General features: G+C 47.3%; 1 protein-coding gene across 9 annotated transcripts; it reads right to left on the bottom strand.

Moving 5' to 3' along the window:
* On the bottom strand, positions 1 to 8,996 carry TMEM109 (transmembrane protein 109). 9 transcript variants are annotated; one of them, XM_032641455.1, is made up of 5 exons: positions 8,701 to 8,849; positions 7,796 to 7,873; positions 2,979 to 3,223; positions 2,019 to 2,121; positions 1 to 1,562 (listed from the first exon to the last, which is right to left on the bottom strand). In XM_032641455.1, the coding sequence occupies exons 2-5, from the start codon at positions 7,818 to 7,820 to the stop codon at positions 1,171 to 1,173; spliced, it is 765 nt and encodes a 254-aa protein (XP_032497346.1). In that variant the 5' UTR covers positions 7,821 to 7,873; positions 8,701 to 8,849; the 3' UTR covers positions 1 to 1,170. The 9 variants fall into 9 exon arrangements, with proteins under 9 accessions (XP_032497346.1, XP_032497349.1, XP_032497353.1 ...); XM_032641458.1 differs by having other exon boundaries at positions 7,776 to 7,873; positions 8,701 to 8,842; XM_032641462.1 differs by lacking the exon at positions 7,796 to 7,873 and adding an exon at positions 5,057 to 5,211 and having other exon boundaries at positions 8,701 to 8,842.
* Between the last annotated feature and the right edge of the window lie 8,507 nt (positions 8,997 to 17,503).

The raw sequence follows: 17,503 nt of genomic DNA, 5'->3' as shown, positions 1-17,503 counted from the left end.
TCCGGAACTAGATAATAAAATAGCGTGCACTTTATTTGAAACCAACCAAGCGCTGATAAAAATATATTTCACTGCAGCTGTGATTCCATATCCAACGTCAACAGTAAGAACTGGGCATTTCCCGACTCTTCACACCACATGTGGGGCCTGGCAGAGGAGGCCACCCACCTCCACCAAAGCCTCGAAGGAAGCATGACCGCCCTGGTGGGGAGGGTGCAGCCCCAGAGCACGAGAAGGGAAGGGGCTGTGAGGTGCATCTCTGCTGTCTGCTCTGCGCTCCTCCTAGGCGACTGGTCAGCGAACTCCCTGGTGGCAGCGATGGAGAGAGGGATGGAGAACCGCCCGAGCTGCGCAGACAGGAAGATGAACCCTCCTTCCTCCTTCAGGGTCTCTGAAATCCCCACAGGGGATCTCATGGCCACTGCAGGGTCCTACTTGCAGGCACAAGCCTACGAAGCAGTCATCTTTTGCTCTGGCTGAAGGGAAATCCAGATTCTGAGAGGAACCACTTTCCTCTTGACACAAAGCAGCTACAGGGCAGCTTCGTACATACAGTACGGCAGCAGGCAGAGGGCCCCACTGGCTCGGATTAAGGCACTTGTAACAGATTCAATGTACATCCCGGCCCACTTCCCTTCCCCTCAGGCCCCAAATGCCCTGCCTCTTCCCCACGCTGGGCAATGAAGGGGAAAGGAGCATGCCCTGAGGGACTGTGGTTTGGTTGGAGTACAGGGCTAGAAGGAGAAAACAAGCAGGAAGGAAGCTGGGGACTTGGCAGGGGAGGAGCTAGAGAAGGACAGGAGAGCAAGAGCGTCGGAGGAAGGCAAGGCAGCCGCTGAGTCACGGGAGGCCCCTGGCAGTGATCAGAGGTGTCTGCCCGAGAGGAGGTGCAGAAGCTGGCGGGAGGCCCCCCACTTTCTCCTGGCTGAGACAGGGGGGAGCAGAGAAAGGGTGAGGAGAACCAACCCCAGACAGAGAACCACAGAGGACAGGGCCCCTGAGGACCAGTGGGGGGGTGGTCTTTCTCTCTCTCTCCGCTAAGGGGGCTGGTGCAGAGACAGCGTTCAGAGACAGAGCAAGAAAGGGGCAGGGGGCTGGGAGGAGGGCTGTGCGACCCAGAAGCAGCTCGGCTCTTTGGTATGACGAAGGTGGCAGCGTCCGGCGTCCTTCTCACTCCTCCTCCACACTCCGGGGCCCCTTGGCCGCTCGCCTCTGCCGCCAGCGCAGCTCTTCCACCTGGCGCTCCAGCCCCCGCACCTTGGCCTCCAGCTGGGCCCCCGAGGCCCGGGTGCCAGTGAGCCGGCTCAGCAGGGCGTAGAGCGTCAGCAAGGCCAGGAGGAGCAAGGCCCGGGTGGAAGGGTCGGGCACCGACCTCACCAGGGCCACAAAAGCGGCCAGGAAGAGGGCAAGCTTCAGGCCCCACAGGATCCGCCCCAGCAAGGCCAAGACCAAGCCGAGGAGCAGGGACAGCAGCCAATAGGCAACCAGGGCCCCCGCTCCCCACAGCAGGAAGGTCTGGACTTGGCCGGGGCTGAGCTTCAGGCCCTGGGTGAGGTGATCTCCTGGAAGGGGAGAGAGTCACAGAATCAGCCAACCTGGTGCCGTGGAAGGAGAGGTTTGGTCAAGAACCAAAAGCGGGAGGAGCCACACCCCCTCGCCAAGGAAAACTCCTTTCCCACGGGGTCATGGAGCTTAAATCTCAGCTCCGGTCCCAGCTGACTGTGGGTAGACTACTTCCCTTGGTTGAGGGAAGTAGTCAGGAAGGAGGTTGGTTCCCTTGGTTCCCTTCCTGCATCTATGAAATGGGAGTAACTCTCTGGGCTGTGGGTGACAGTTAGATGAGATGTTATGGCTTAGCACGAGGCGGCAGTTAGCAGCCTGCTCTTATGCTCGTCTCTGGGGAGACCTGGGAGACGCTGAGCAGCCGGGGAAAAGTCTAGACCCTGAAAAGATAAATGCCCACAAACAGGAAGGGACAGGCTAAGCTCCAGCTGACCTAACCATTCTCTGCCACTCACCTTCTAGCCCCAAGGCATTCAGCAGCTGTGCGGCAACCCCAGACAGAGTGAAGAAGGCCACAGAGATGGCCGATGAGACTGCCCACATCACCTGAGCCAAGGTCTGTGGGAAGAGCAGAGCATGGGTTGAGTCCGTGATTACTGACGCTCTTCTCTTCTGAGTCTCACCACCGCTGCCCACGAACATCTCCACCTGCCTCTCAGCCTGGCGGAGGGGTCCCTTCCACAGCCACCTTCCAGTGCATGGGGATGGACGGCGGGCCATTTCTCCTTCCTGTCTGAACTGGAACCCAGGACACTTGGGCCCTAATTCAACTGATATGCTGAAATACTTTGGCGGTAGTATGAACGTGGGCATGTGGGGGTGACCATCCAATCCCTGGAGTAGTCACTCTGTAAAACTGGGGTCCTCCTAGCCTCCCAGGCGATCATGAAGGTGTGTGAAGTAACAGCGGTGGAGGGCTAGGATGTTTCAGTGAAAAAGAAGTCAGTCAGCTCTTCTATATTATGCATTTTATAAATGATTGTTTCAGCCGTTTAGGACAACCTATCTAAAGTACGCACCAGGAGGCTTGGGATGCCATTAGGCAGAAGGGACAGCCCTGCCTAAGAGCCCTGAGTCATCCTCACCGCCACCTCTGAAGGTGAAAGAATGAACTCAGGTCTTGATATTTTGCCAATTTAAGCCTCTAGGTCAGATTTAGACCAAAGCCAGACTCTATAGTCACCGGTGACGTAGGTTGATAAAGATGGCTCATTTCCCAACCTTTCTGGCAAGAAAGGGCAGGAATAAGGCAAAGATGCGGGTGGAGCTAAAGGCCCCGGGGTAGGAATGAAACAATGAGAGTGCAAAAGGCCGGGGCTGTCTGGCTTCATTCTGTGGAACCGGGGGCTCTCTCCATGAACAACGGCTCCTCTGTCCTCAATGCGTGTAGCCACAGCAGGGAACACCTTCCTTACCTCAGAAACTAGGTGCGTGGTTTCTGGCCCAATCCAGGCATCCAAGGTTCCCCGCACAGATCGACCTATCTGGCTCAGGAGATCAACTGGGGCCTCCCTCTTCTGCTGGCCTGGTGGCATGAAGTCTCGATGGGACTGGGATGACGCTGAGTGGAGGAGGACGAGGGCCGCTAGGAACATCAGGATGGCTGTGAACACACGTTTGCCCCGTGGTGAGGCGCTGCCTGAGCCTGCCATGGCTGGGTCTGCCAGAGAAGAAGCACGGGGTGAGCGGAGGGCCCGAACCGGCCGAGAAACCCACTGTCCCGAGCATGACGGGCCCCAGCGCCCCCCTCCGCCCCTCCCTGTTAGCCGACAAAGGCAGAACTCAGACGGGCACAACCATCTCATTCACGGGTTCCTCTCTCACGTTCTTTACCACTTGCGTATTAACTAGCCAGCAAGTATCAGTCAATGCCTAAGGTGGATGAGAAGATCTCTCTAAGGCTTATTCCAGTTCTAAAACCCTGAAGGCCTGCCTTTGTGTCTTAGGTGCTTTGGGCATAAGAAAAAAAAATTATAAGACTATATGGTTTTGGGCTTCCCTGGCGGCGCAGTGGTTAAGAATCCACCTGCCGATGCAGGGGACACAGGTTCGAGCCCTGGTCCGGGAAGATCCCACATGCCGCGGAGCAACTAAGCCCGTGTGCCACGAGTACTGAGCCTGCGCTCTAGAGCCCACGAGCCACAACCACTGAAGCCCGTGCGCCTAGAGCCCGTGCTCTGCAACAAGAGAAGCCACGACAACGAGACGCCCTGGCACCGCAACAGAGTAGCCCCCGCTCGCCGTAACTAGCGAAAGCCCACGCGCAGCAACGAAGACCCAAACGCAGCCAAAATTAAAACAAACAAATAAATAAATAAATTTATTAAAAAGAAAAAGACTATACAGCTTCGTCCTCAAGGAGGTTATAATCTACTTAAGATAAAAATGATATTTATATTTTAAAAAACCTTAAAAAATAGCACTCGAATAGGATTACCGCTATGTAACGATGTAAAGAAAAGGGCTCAGTTAGGTGCTCAAATAAGAACCCACTGCACATAGGCCATTCGCTCTGCAGGACCATCACGTGAGGTGGGCGTTATCCTCCTCGCCGCTAAGGGGAGAGAGGAGAAGAAACTGAGACTTAGGAATTAAGCATTTGCCCAAGGACAAAGGCCAGGAGTTAAACCCAAGCTTCTGCTTCCAAAACGCAGAAGTGAAGGCGGCTGCTCATTGGAATCACCTGGAAGCTTCTGATACCTCTGCCCCAAGCCCCGAGCTTCTGATGTCACCATCTGGGTGTGGCCTGGGCTTCGACCTGCAAAAGCGCCCCAGGGGATTCCACTGTGCAAAGTTGAGACCCACTGATACAGAGGTGACCTCAACTCCCCAGCCCCAACATAGGCAAGAAGTTAAAGCACAACTTTTACGGAAAGATATTTTTTTTTTTTTTTTTTTTTTTTTTTTTCTGCGGTATGTGGGCATCTCACCGCTGCGGCCTCTCCCGGTGCGCAGCACAGGCCCCGGACGCGCAGGCCCAGCAGCCACGGCCCACAGGCCCAGCCGCTCTGCGGCACACGGGATCCTCCCGGACCGGGGCACGAACCTGCTCCCCCTACATTGGCAGGCGGACTCCCAACCACTGCGCCACCAGGGAAGCCCCGGAAAGATATTATTATCATTAACAGCAATTTAACCACGCGCCACCTATCTCGTGTAACCCTCACAACAACCCATCAGTTAGGTATTGTTCGTATCCCCCATTTTCCTGATGAAGAAACTGAGGGAGGATAAGTAGTAAGCGGGAGAGCCAGAATTTGAATCCAGGTGCATCTGACATCAGACCCGCTCACACACAGCACTGCGTTGTATCCTCTCCAACTTCAGTCTCAGAAGCGACTTGGAAAGTCCTACAATAGATTATTCATGAGCTTGACATCTACCAATCCACTCCATGAATTACTGGTGACAATTCACCTAACCACTCCGTGCTCTGATCTCATCTGTAATGTGATACTGTAGGCAAATTAAGATCCAACAAGTATCAACTCACTGAAGTACGCTGGATTCGGCCAAGAAAAACGTTTTCAGTTCCCAACTTCTTATTTGCCACCACGCTTGAGAAAAGTCAAATGGCACCAGCAAATCCCATTCTCTTCCAGGCTCAGAAATGAACCTGCAGTTCCAGGGTGTTTCTGTGATTCAGACCTGATGAGCAGAGAGGCGAAGCCATGTCGCTGAGGTAGGAGCAGCCAGGTGTTTGAAGTTTTTGTAGTTACCAGGGCACTACGGGAGTCGGCCAGAAATCTGGAGCCATCAGGATGGAGGAGAGCGAAGAGAAGATATTCCCATTCTTGTTTAGTGGGAAGGAGCAGGGTCCAAGAAGGGGTTATAAAAATATCACTCGGGGCACTTTCTGGCCCAGAAACAGCTGCTCTAAGTCCCTCCTGAGGCCTGTAGGTAAAGCAGGGCCGCAAAACATGCAGTTCATAGGGAACGACCTCAGGCTGGGAAGCCTTCTACTCTTTTTGGCACAAATCGAGAACCAGATGGTTCCTGCCTGCCAGTGGTCAGAGATGAGGAAAGCATAGGTCAGTTCCTGGTCTATCTGGGTCACGACCACACTGGGGACATAAAGAGCAGGGTTGCTATATTGGGTTGGATTCTATATCCGAGGACCTCCACCAGGAGGGATCAGATGTCGTGTCCTCCTTTCTGGAAGGTCAGGGTGACATGAGCTGCTGCCCCCTTGGCAGACGTCTGCATCCTTTGCCAGCCTCGACTTTCAGGCGGCCATTTGCTCCAGGCGAGGGGAGCTGGGGGACCTTGAAATAAACTCTCCACGGGGAGGCTGGCATTGCAATGCCAGCTGACCTTCCAAAGGGCACCGGAAACCAAATCTAACAGGATTCTGGAGTGTGCCCTTTGCAGATAAGAGAGCAGATTACTGGCTCGTCCCTTTCATCCAATTGTTTTCTTTAACAGGATTCTTTCTCATTTCTTTTTTTTTTTTAACATTTTTATTGGAGTATAATTGCTTTACAATGGTATGTTAGTTTCTGCTTTACAACATCCTTCTCATTCTTCAGCCCTCCTCCCACAAGGAGGCCACCCACCAGAAGATGACCCACCTGCTGGGTTCATACGTCATGGCTCTACAGCGAGACGTATGAGGTGGTGGAGTCTAACCCACCACCATTACGCCTCCTCACTTCAGCCCGATCAAATACTTTTTTTTTTTTTTTTTTGCGATACGCGGGCCTCTCACTGTTGTGGCTCTCTCGTTGCGGAGCACAGGCTCCGGACGTGCAGGCTCAGCAGCCATGGCTCACGGGCCCAGCCGCTCCGCGGCATGTGGGATCTTCCCGGACCGGGGCACGAACCCGTGTCCCCTGCATCGGCAGGCGGACTCTCAACCACTGCGCCACCAGGGAAGCCCTGATCAAATACTTTTAACAAAGAGAAGCCATGGTAGTCAGGAGCCGAAGCAGTCTTGAGCTCTGAGAGGAAGGATGTCTTAAACGTCTTCACCCCCTGCAATGCCTGACCTCAGAAAAATAGCAGGCACTCAACAACCACAACAAACTGTGTGTGTGTGGTGTGTACAGTGTGTGGTGTGTATAGTGTGTGTGTTGCTTTATAATTTACAAAGTGCTTGTTCTTTCACCATCTCATTTAACTCTTATAAGAATCGTATAAGATACTGCTACTCTCCACGTTTTACTCAGAAAACAATGGCTTGGAGAGATCAAGTGACTTGTTAAAGTACACGCATCGGGACTGGGACTTGACTCCAGAACCCAGGATCTAAACCTTGCCCTTTCGCTCCTTCCACACCTCCACTCTGCCTCAGTAAGACATGGTCCCTGCCCTCAAGGTGCTTAAAGTCCTGCCCCCAAATCAACAATCACAAAGTTAGAGGACTAACTATCCAGACTCCCACGAGGAGGCCACCCACCAGAAGATGACCCACCTGCTGGGCTCACACGTCATGGCTCTACAGCGAGACGTATGAGGACAGCAAAAAATTGGGACTAGACCGGCCACTTTTGCAACGGGACTCAGGAAGGGACGGGCTGAGCCGGGGAAACTGAACTGTGGTAGTGAGGAGCCACATATGTTTAGCTGTGGTTTGCTAAGAGGGTGGGGTGGGGGGCGGTCCCCACACCCCCTGCCAAGGCTCCTTCCTCCCGGTAGCTTCCTCTTGCGCTATGAATCACAACGTGGCAGGAGGAGCAGCTGACTTAGTAAGTACCCTCTGCCGGCTCTGATTTCCCCATCATTGAGGGACTTGCCCCTTTGGAGCAGCGGTTCTCGACTCTGGTTGCCCATCAGAAGGGCCTGAGCCGGTTTAAGGTAGAGGGTCTGCCCCACCCCACCCCAGGGCTTCCTTACTCCGACCCTCCCCAGAGAGGGGCTCAGGCTTTTGTTTTTAGAGCTCCCCGGGGATTTCTGATGCATAACGGGACAGCTGCCACAAATGGTCAGCAGCACAAGGAAAAGTCTACTTTGGGCAAAGCCCCCAGAGTGCAGCATTGGGCAGAGGACTCTAGACTTCCTTCTGTCCCAAGCTCAATTCTGCCACACACTAAAAGCCACTACCTTCTGTCTTATCACTTAACCTGTCTGAGTTTCAGTCTCCTCAAATGTAAAATGGGGTTAAGCAAGGTTAAGAGTTACTGCAAGGAGTTAACATGTTTCTGCAAGAACTTTGTAAACTGTAAACATCTATAGGAACGTTGCAGTACACAAATTGCCAATATACCACTCACTGCATTGTAGCATCATTTACCAGTTTCTATGCCTGGCTCCCCCATTAGACTTCGAGCACCTCCTCGTCAGACTTAGCTTTTCTTGGAATCGCCAGCGCCTAGCACAGAACAATGACTAATAAATGCTTGTTAAATGAGTATTAGAAGCCCGCCAAGAAGCGGTGAGGGTGGCAATGGAGAGCCATGGAGAGGTGCGGAGAGGAGGCTATTTTAAAGTTGATCCAAATATGCAGCGGCCACCCGAAAAGCACACGTGCGTGGAAAGGAAGCTGCTAGACCGGGTGAAGCTGCCCCTGAGAAGAATGAAGTCAGCGTCCCAGCAGGTGGGGGCAGCCCCCCGCTAAACCCCTGACAGCTGCTGCTGCCCAGCAACTGTTTGGGGGCCGGGCGACGGGCAAAGGGGCAGCCTCCCAGGAGCACGACGCCTTCCCCAGAACCCAGCCTTCCCGAGACAGGGTGTCAGTAGCGTGCATGTGCTATTTCGAACCGCGTGTCCGCTGCCAAGCTTGCTGGGTGGCGTCACCGGCAAGGGATGCGGCGCGGCCCAGGGATTCGGGGTACCCCAAAGGGCTCGGAGCGGGGCCGCGGGAGGCTGGGCCGTGGGCGGGAGTCGGAGGCGAGGGGCTCAGCGCTGGCCTCGTCCCCCGGCCTGACAACCACCCGGCCTTGACCGGACCTCGGGGCAGCGCTGGGAACTCTTCTCCCCGGAAACGCGCGCCTCCCCTGTTACCTACTAACGACGCCCCCTGTTGCATAGCAACGAGGATCCGAGTCCCCAGTTAATCTCCCCGCCGCGCGACGTCGGAGCCCTCTCTACTGGTGCTCGCCAGGCCTCGCGGCTCCGCCCTGGTCCCGCCTGTAGCGGCCGCCGCCGCAACCCAGTCCCGGGTACAGCCCCGGAGCCCCGGTCTCGGGTCGCACTCACCGGGCTCCGGCCACAGCTGTTCTTCACGTGCAACTTCACTAAAACGCGCCACTAAAGCCGCGCCTCAATATTGGGGCGTTGGTTTATCGTCTGCGCACGCGCGAGGTGGGATGCGCCCACGGACCGGCAGGCCTCCCTCACAACCCAAACCTGGTGCCGGTCAGCGCATGCGCCCTACCCTCTGATTACCTTTTTTTCCCAAGCATTCCCACGGAGAGAAGAATGGGGTCGGAAGTTCGAGCTGGGAACGGAAGTCTCTGGCAGGAAAGGGGAAAGAGGTGACTATATCTGGGGTATAGCGTGGGTAAACTGGATCTTTGGATTTGGAGTGGAAGCTTATCCGCCTCTAAAAAGCCCCTTGGCATTTCGGGGAATGTAGTTCTCCAGCTACGTGGTGCCTCCTGGGGCATTGTGGGAAATGTAGTTCTAAAGGCGCCTCAGAGCACCTGGTCTTTTGAGAAACTTTTCGCGCTAAAAAAGCACAAAGGGAAAGGGTGTTAGAGGAGCAGTAAGAGAGGCACAACCGGGAAAATGCATCCTTTCGTTCTGAGAGCATTTCCACCCCCAAACTCTGCAGATGGCTCCTAAATGTTCTCCGAATTTTAGAAAGGGAAGGGAACCTACTCCCAGACCCATTTCTCTCTCTCTCTATATATAAAGGCAGCATTATGAGGGGGAACGCCAGGGGATTTGGAATGAAGTGATCTTTGGTCTGCTTTGTGATTCTAGCAGGTCACTTCATCTCTCTGGATCTCCTTGTTTCAACTTTGCTATTGTTAGAAAACTATAGGCTCGAAATGGAGTCACATTGCTAGGACAAGCCCCCAAACCGGGGATTAATACCTGACCTAGCTGAACTTTCAACCTCCCCCAGAAATGTAGTCTTAACTAGTCGGTCAGGAATTTTTTGGTCAGCACCAATGAGGCAATCTGTCACATGGGCTCTCTCTTGCCCCCAAAGGAAGATGAGATAATCTGCTATATAGACGCCTTTCATTCCCCATGGGTAGGTTACCTATGCCTAAAATAATCTCCTTTTCACTGTTTATGACTTCCATGTCCTGCCTTTAAATACCCTTCCCTTACTGTAGCCCTTTGGAGAGGTGGAATGCTGCCTGATTCATGAACCTTTTATAGCTAATTAGATCTTTGAAATTTACTGGGTTGAATTTTGTTTTTTAACTGTATAAAGTACTAGAAGGTCCTAAAAATACCTCTTCAATGCACAGTAGGTGTGGCGATTCAATGAAGTAAGGGGGGTGAACATGTTTTTAAAAACATCCAAGTAGCTGTCCAAATGCTTCTATCACATTGGTTGCCATAGGTAGGCTCCCCTTTGATGTTAAAACAGTTCCTGAAACTCAACACTCTAAAATAGAGCGTTTTTCCCCCTCCCTCCCTGAATCAGCTGTCTAATTCAGCCTTCGATAGCTCTGAGGAACTGACCCCAAGAGGTAGTGGGAGAGGCCAGTATATCTGTGACTTTGGCTAAATGGTATGTGCAGTCCAGCATATGTCTCAGCAGAAGGTTACTGCTAGCCATGAGGAACAGGTATCTCAGTTCAAGATTTTAGGGCTTTTCTAAGTATGGGAAGATGCAAGAGTTTGGGTTCATAAAAAATTTTCCTGTCATATTTAACTACCTAAGGGCCTGTTTTCTCAAAGCACAGAGTGGCGCATCCTGTCCTTCACCCTGAATTCCTTTCAGGGTGTACTGTAGGTCAGCAAGTATAGCGGCTAAGGACCAGTAGTGGACTAGTCCCTAGTAGCCTTGTGGAACGGGATGGTGAGTGGCATTCCTTGTTTTACAGTGCCTCCCTGTGGTCATAAATTTAACCAAGGTTTGGGAGGCATTTCATAACCAATTTGTCCCATGGGGCCAGTAAGGCTTATTTCTAGGTCAGGCGAGGATTTCGTGGATATGCCGCCTAATGTGAAATTACTGGACTAGACCCTGTTAATTGTAGCCGTAGAAGTATCTGAACCACCTGTATTACTAGTCTGTTATGGTTCAGGAAATGATTCTCTCTTCTTGCTTCTTCCCATATCTAGAGTTACACTGTTACCATCATTTATACAACTATATATTTGGTCAACTGTTTCAAGTTGCTTAGTCATTATTTTTGTTGGAGGCTCAATTACACATTGGGTAATACAAGAAATAACAATCTGGTAGAATAAGCAGAGTACAAGTAGTATAGCTAGCAGCATTAATAAAGTCTGAAGTAGGAATTTAAACTAAAAACTTTCATTAGGTGCAGCCCCTGGTCATCTGACCCAGTCTGTTCCATACCAGTCACTATATTTAAGGGTAATGATAAATTGGCATTGTTCATAAGGTACTCAGCCCAATTTCCCAATGTTATTAATCTTATTATCCTTAGTATAATTTAGTTGTTCCCAACATAAGGGGGCTTTTAAATTTAAACGACTGTAGCCTGGTGTTAACCATAAAAATCCATCCCATAACTGAGGGACAGTCTCTCCCAATAAGCAGGAGGTTATGGTTTTTGACTGAAATTTAGCTCATTGTTCCAATTGAGCTTGAGTGAGTAACCTTTAAAAAAAAATTTGTATTTGATGGCCAGGGTCAGAGCAGGTATGATTGATTGGCCAAGTGAGGGGGTCTCATCTAGTAATATCAATAGTGGCCTGAATGGAACTATAACTTCTTTCTTCTAGAAAAAATTTCCTAAGGGCCATTCAATCAGAGCCTTGGAGTGGAGAAATCCACCAAGGTAAACCAGAAGTACTGGACACAGGTAATTGACCATAAACCCAACAATTGGATTGATTTTTAAACTCTGCATAGGAGTTATGTACCGGTTGTAGAAACCAAGAAAACATTGTAACTGATCAGGCCCATCATCTTGGAATAGCTGTCTACTTCTGGTGTTGTCTTTTTTTCCTGGTGCAGGTGTAGTTTCTCCTCTGAGTGTCATTTTAAGTTGATGTTGAGGTCAGCAGTCCTCTCTATAGACCAGTCTGGTACAGAGGCCCTTTTTTTTTTTTTTTTTTTTCCTGGTACGCGGGCCTCTCACCGTTGTGGCCTCTCCCATTGCGGAGCACAGGCTCCGGACGCACAGGCTCAGCGGCCATGGCTCACGGGCCCAGCCGCTCCACGACATGTGGGATCTTCCCGGACCGGGGCACGAACCCGTGTCCCCTGCATCGGCAGGCGGACCCTCAACCACTGCGCCACCAGGGAAGCCCCCCAGAGGCCCTTTTTAAAGTGGGAGATAATGAATCCAAGAGTCAATTCCCTTCAGTTTCACTGCACATAAGCTAGTTAAGAGTACCTGATAAGGATCCTTTCATCTAGGTTGGAGAGAATTCTTTAAATGATGTCTTTTCCAGTATGCACAATCTCCTGGTTGCAGGTCATGCAACCTTTTAAAAGTTCAATTAAACCTTACAATAATGCAACTTAGTAAAAAGGAGCCATCTAGGAAGTGAGTCTTCGGCAGTAAATACCGAAACTCAAAGACCACTAACAGCACTAGAACTTAATATCCACAAAGGTATTACTGAAACATAATTCTTATCTCCAAAACCACCTTCATCTCTACCAAATATAGCCAAATTAAGACTAATTTGCTTGCAAAATGAGTCTGGTTTCAATAAACTTATACATAAGTATAATTGATCATATATGCTCTTTTAAATTGGCTTTGTTGGAACTTTTCATAAGGAATCTCAGATTTGAACTTTAAAAGTCCCCTCAAGGCCAGGAAAGACATGCCAAGGACTTGCCATCAGATTCTGTTTGGAATACCTATAAATTTGGGTGAAGCTCTTTCTTCTTGAGGTACAAAATATCTTGCGTCTGCCAGGAAGTGGCTTTCTTTATTCACCTGATAAGGCTGTTGGGGACCCTGTATACAAGATACCAGACTGTTTTTTCAAGGGATTTATGGCTCCATAAAGTCAATCTTAGTTCCTTAAAACTGTCTGGTCATATCTGAGCCTATGCACATCTCTCTCTATTATGACATTCCAATCAAAGCCTTGATAGGATAATGAATGTTTCCAATTGTGTGCTGTTATAAGGAGAGTAGATTCTTATTGAACTTATGCAAATAACCATATTGCCATGAAAATAAGAATACTAAGAGTTTCCAAATTCTGGAGGGATCAGGTAGAGAGAAAAGATAAATGTTTCAGTTCTGCTTACAAAGGTATAATTTACCAAATTGCTGTAAGTCACAGCTTGAGGGGAAAGGTTTGCGTATATCTGGAAAACAAAGATTAAAAGTCAATAATATTTCAGACAAAAAGTCACACTTGTTGATCTTGATACTTCATAGTTTTATGAAGCCATGAGGTTTTCCATTCGAATTCTTTACTTTCTTACCCAATTCAGCAGTATAATCTAAAAGTTATCAGAACCCTGTACTTATCAGAAAGTCCTTTCTATGAATCTTCTTGAAAATGAAGCATTTTTGCAAAAGCATCAGAGCAAAACAGTAATTATCTATAAATGACAAGAGACTTTAAAAGGCATAGTTAAAGACCTGATTATGATGCAATTGTCAGAGAAATTTAGTTATTTTTGTGACATAGAATATTGAAATAATAACTAGAATTATGACTGATAACATATTATGACTGATAAAATTATTAATGTTATAATGTAACATTATATCTACATTCAAATTTTAGAAATTTCATATAATTTCTAGAACATTTATGTTAATAACAATTACCCATAAACTATAACCTAAGAAGGTTGACAGATTGTTTAAAAGGTAGAGAAACTTTACATTCTGCTATCGAAAGCAGATCAATATTCCAAGAAAACTTTGCCCCTCTTAACAGAGAAAACCAAATTCTAATTTTGTACCAGCTTATTTTTAATATTAAAACTCATTCAACCAATTAAATTCATTCCAGTGTTCACCAGTCCTTATCACATACAAAACTCTTTTCCTAGATAACCTTCTATAACTTTCTTTTATACCTTCAGATTTTGTCCTATGCTTTACCTTTCTCTCTCTCTCTCTCTCTCTCTCTCTAACTTCTTTTTAGGACAAAATTACTTCCTTTTCCCTTAACAAAATTCATTTCCATTCCCTAAACCTTCTTTTTCCTTTACACACAAATATATTTTCCTTATTAATTTTTGGAAGTTTTAATTATATATTTTAATTATGTTCTTTAACCTTTAAAAACCTTAATTTCTAGTAAAAGCTAAGAGGTAAGCAATTATGAACTGTCTCTTAATTAGCATTCTGTAGAATGGCAAACTTATTAACTCTATTTATAATTTCTAAAAACATGTGCTTTCTTATTTTAAAAAGTCTCAATTAATAGTTCTAAATATTATTAGTTTCTCTGTAGAGGGAAGCCTATGTTACTGTTTCAGTATCTTATTTTATTTGTAAAGGATCTAGATAGTCAATAAACTTCTAGATACTCAATAAACTTTAACTTAACTTAGCAAAACTCTAAAGTTTCAAGTTACCAAAAACCTGGAGAAACTATTTTTAAGAAGACATACGATAAAACGTAATTTTTCCTAAAGAGTTCATCTAAAAATTCTTACCTCATTTACATTTAATTGACTTGTAAAAATCTTACTACGGCAAGTTATTTTTCTTGCTGACAAATTTTGTAATAGAGATAATAAGATCTTATTTGACTTTTAGTAAACCTACCTACAATAAAAATATTACACTTAATGCTGATTACTTTAAAGACATCTCAAGTTACCAAGTTACCAGTATTAATTAAACCAACAAACTTAAACTAACTTAATACCAAATATTAATTTAATACTGAATATTTCCCAGATCACATGAACCTGAAATCCATTTGGGTTAATTTATATTTCTGAGAATTTATATAAGTGCTTAATTTCACTTAAGCCAATTAAATAGAACTCATTTACAAATTAATGTTGGCAATATCACCTGCAGGTAGAAACATATCATATCTATAACATACACACAAACATGTAGACAACACAAACAGAGATCTCAAAGCTTCACTTAAAATTTAGTCATGAATTGGATATTACAATATAAAGCTCATTTGTTTATATAACAGAATAAGTTGTTTACTTGCTTGAGTTTAAAAAGGCCTCTTTTCCATTTTTTCGTCTCCAGTCTCAGGAATTGGAGATGGTCTAGATAGGTGAGAGTTCCTGAGAGCCCTGGTAGAACATTTACATCTCAAAGGCACAGGGAGAGAAATGCAAGCTCCTCCTAGAAGGACTTTTGTTCCGTTAGGTTCAGAATTTTGAAAAGATGTTTTATCAAACCGATTTCTCTAACAATGCAAAAACCAGTTTTGGAATGTTAAAAGAGCCCCATCTTGGCCATTTCAGGGTGGGATTTCCTTTAGGTCCCAATTAAGTAAGTATTTGCAAAAGTGTAAGTTCTGTGAATACATGAACCTGACTGGGGTGTTAGTTGGAGGTTGGCTGTTTGATGCTTCTCTTTTCTTCTTTTGGGAAACTCTATCCCACATTTTAAAGTTGGTTTGTCAGGATAAAATTACTACTGAAAACTGTATGGTGAGCCCAGGTGCTGTTTGTAAGCTTAATTCCTCTAAGGTGTCACCTTAGGGTCATTTCAGCTCTTTTACCTGTCTCCGTTTCTCCTTCTAGAGATCTAAAACCCCCGCAGGTGCTCGGAGCACAGGACGGCCAGTCCTTATGTGTGCATCCCTGGATGAGTGACTTTTTAAATTAATGAGTGGGAGACTTCCCTGGCGGTCCAGTGGTTAAGACTCCGTGCTTCCACTGAAGGGGCCACGGGTTCGATCCCTGGTCAAGGAACTAAGATCCCGCATGCTAGAAAGTGCGGCCAAAATTAGAAAAAAAATAAAAACAACAAGAACAACAGAGAACAAAAAAGACCCCAAAAACCTATAAGAAAAAAAAAATAACATAAATTAATGAGTGGGTTTCCCTATGGGGCTGCAGTACAGTATGAGGACTCACCTCCCCCTCTCCCATAAATTTCTCAGTTGCCTGAGAAAGCTGAAACCAGCTGGGAAGAGCTATGTCTCTTATCTTTGGAGCTGAAAGCTCTCATATGCTATCTTCACTTTTATTCTGACAAACCCTGTTAAAGTTTATGAAGCTGATTTGAGGAAAGACATCAGGTCAGCCTCCCACCCAGTCACCCAGTCCAATCGCACTGAAAGACTCCTCAGCCGGTGTCTTTCAGCAACTGAGCAAAATCTTCCCAGTGTCTCTCAACTGGGGAATAAGGCACCTCTTCTTGAACCTAAGTTGAAGGATAACCCGCTCCTCATACCAAGTTTAACAACCTCTGAATTAAACTCGGGATTGTCAACCAAGATGAGAGATCTGAGCTTAGGAGAGACTCAGATAAATTCATCTGGACACACCAAGGAGGCGGACGGGCGCAAGGGGCCCTTGCTGGTACCAAGGGTCTGGATCCTAGAGTTTACACAAAGGAGAGAAGTCTGCTCTGGGTTTCTCCCCTCATGGTCACCAAAACTCAACTGACAAAAAAGTGCACAACATACGAGCTGTGAGTTGAGTTTTATGCATTGTCTTACTGAGGACTAGAGCCCGGGAGACAGCCTCTCCAATAGCTCTGAGGAACTGCTCCAAAGAGGTAGGAAGAGAGGCCAGTATATGTGTGATTTTGGCCAAGGAGTATGTACAATCCAACATCTCAGTAGAAGGTTACTGCTAGTCACGAGGAACAGATATCTCTGTTCATGATTTTTTTTTTTAATGTTTGGGATTTCATTTTAATTAATTAATTTGGCTGCACTGGGTCTTAGTTGCAGCACAGGGGATGCCGTGTGCAGGATCTTTGTTGTGGCATGCGGGATCTTTAGTTGCGGCATGCGGGATCTAGTTCCCCGACCAGGGATTGAACCCAGGCCCCCTGCATTGGGAGCGTGGAGTCTTAACCACTGGACCACCAGGGAAGTCCGTTTCAGTTCACGATTTTAGTGCTTTTCTAAAGTATAGGAAGATGCAAGAATTGGGGTCATAAAAATTCTCCTGTTACATCTAAGGGCCTGTTTTGTGCATTTTTCCAAAGCACAGCGTGCCTCATCCTGTTCTTTGTCCTGAATTCCTTTCAGGGTGTACTGTAGGGCTGTGATTATAGTGGCTAATGATTTAATCCTTATAGGACTGGATGATAAGTGACATTCTTTGTTGCACACAGACTACACATGAGTAGCAATCAGTCTGTCCCCATGTCAGATTGTTTCTTTCCTTCAGATGTTTCTCAGACACATCCATCTTCCTCTGGACCTTCATCACTTCCTGCCTTGGCTAAGGGTCTCTTTCTTCCAGAACAGGTTCTGGTAGCATCCTGGGCAACACCTTCCAGCCTTTCTCACAGTTGCAACTTCACATTTGCTTTTGAGATCGTTTTTGATTTGTAGGACTACCAATCTCATGTCACTTGGATTTTCCTGTGCAGGAAATATAACTTTTTTTTTTCTTATGACAAGTTAATTTCTTTTCAACTCTCTTTTCCATCTGAGTGGTAGGAACACTCTTAGACAGTTCAGGGTTCTTCCCACCCTTGTTTTACAGGTTGTACACACCTTTTGGAAAATTAACATAGGGCCAAAGGGTGGAGGGGAAGAATTCACCTAATCCTCTTAGTTGTTTGAGCTGCATTGTCCCGGTTAATCCTCTGTCAGTTGTCCACACAGGTTGCAACTAAATCTTCCTGAGAAATGGAGCTTCTGGGTTTTTGACCAATGTGTACCTTTGCTTCCCAAGAAGCAGCAGCCTTGGCCTGGGGGAGCAGGGCATAGAGTTCCAGTCTCAAGAACCCACTGACAGCTATGCATATAT

Source organism: Phocoena sinus, chromosome 8, assembly GCF_008692025.1.
Source record: "Phocoena sinus isolate mPhoSin1 chromosome 8, mPhoSin1.pri, whole genome shotgun sequence".
Lineage (NCBI taxonomy): Eukaryota > Metazoa > Chordata > Mammalia > Artiodactyla > Phocoenidae > Phocoena > Phocoena sinus.
The sequence above is the reverse complement of the archived record's forward strand: the minus strand, read 5'-3'. Positions and strand labels throughout refer to the sequence as shown.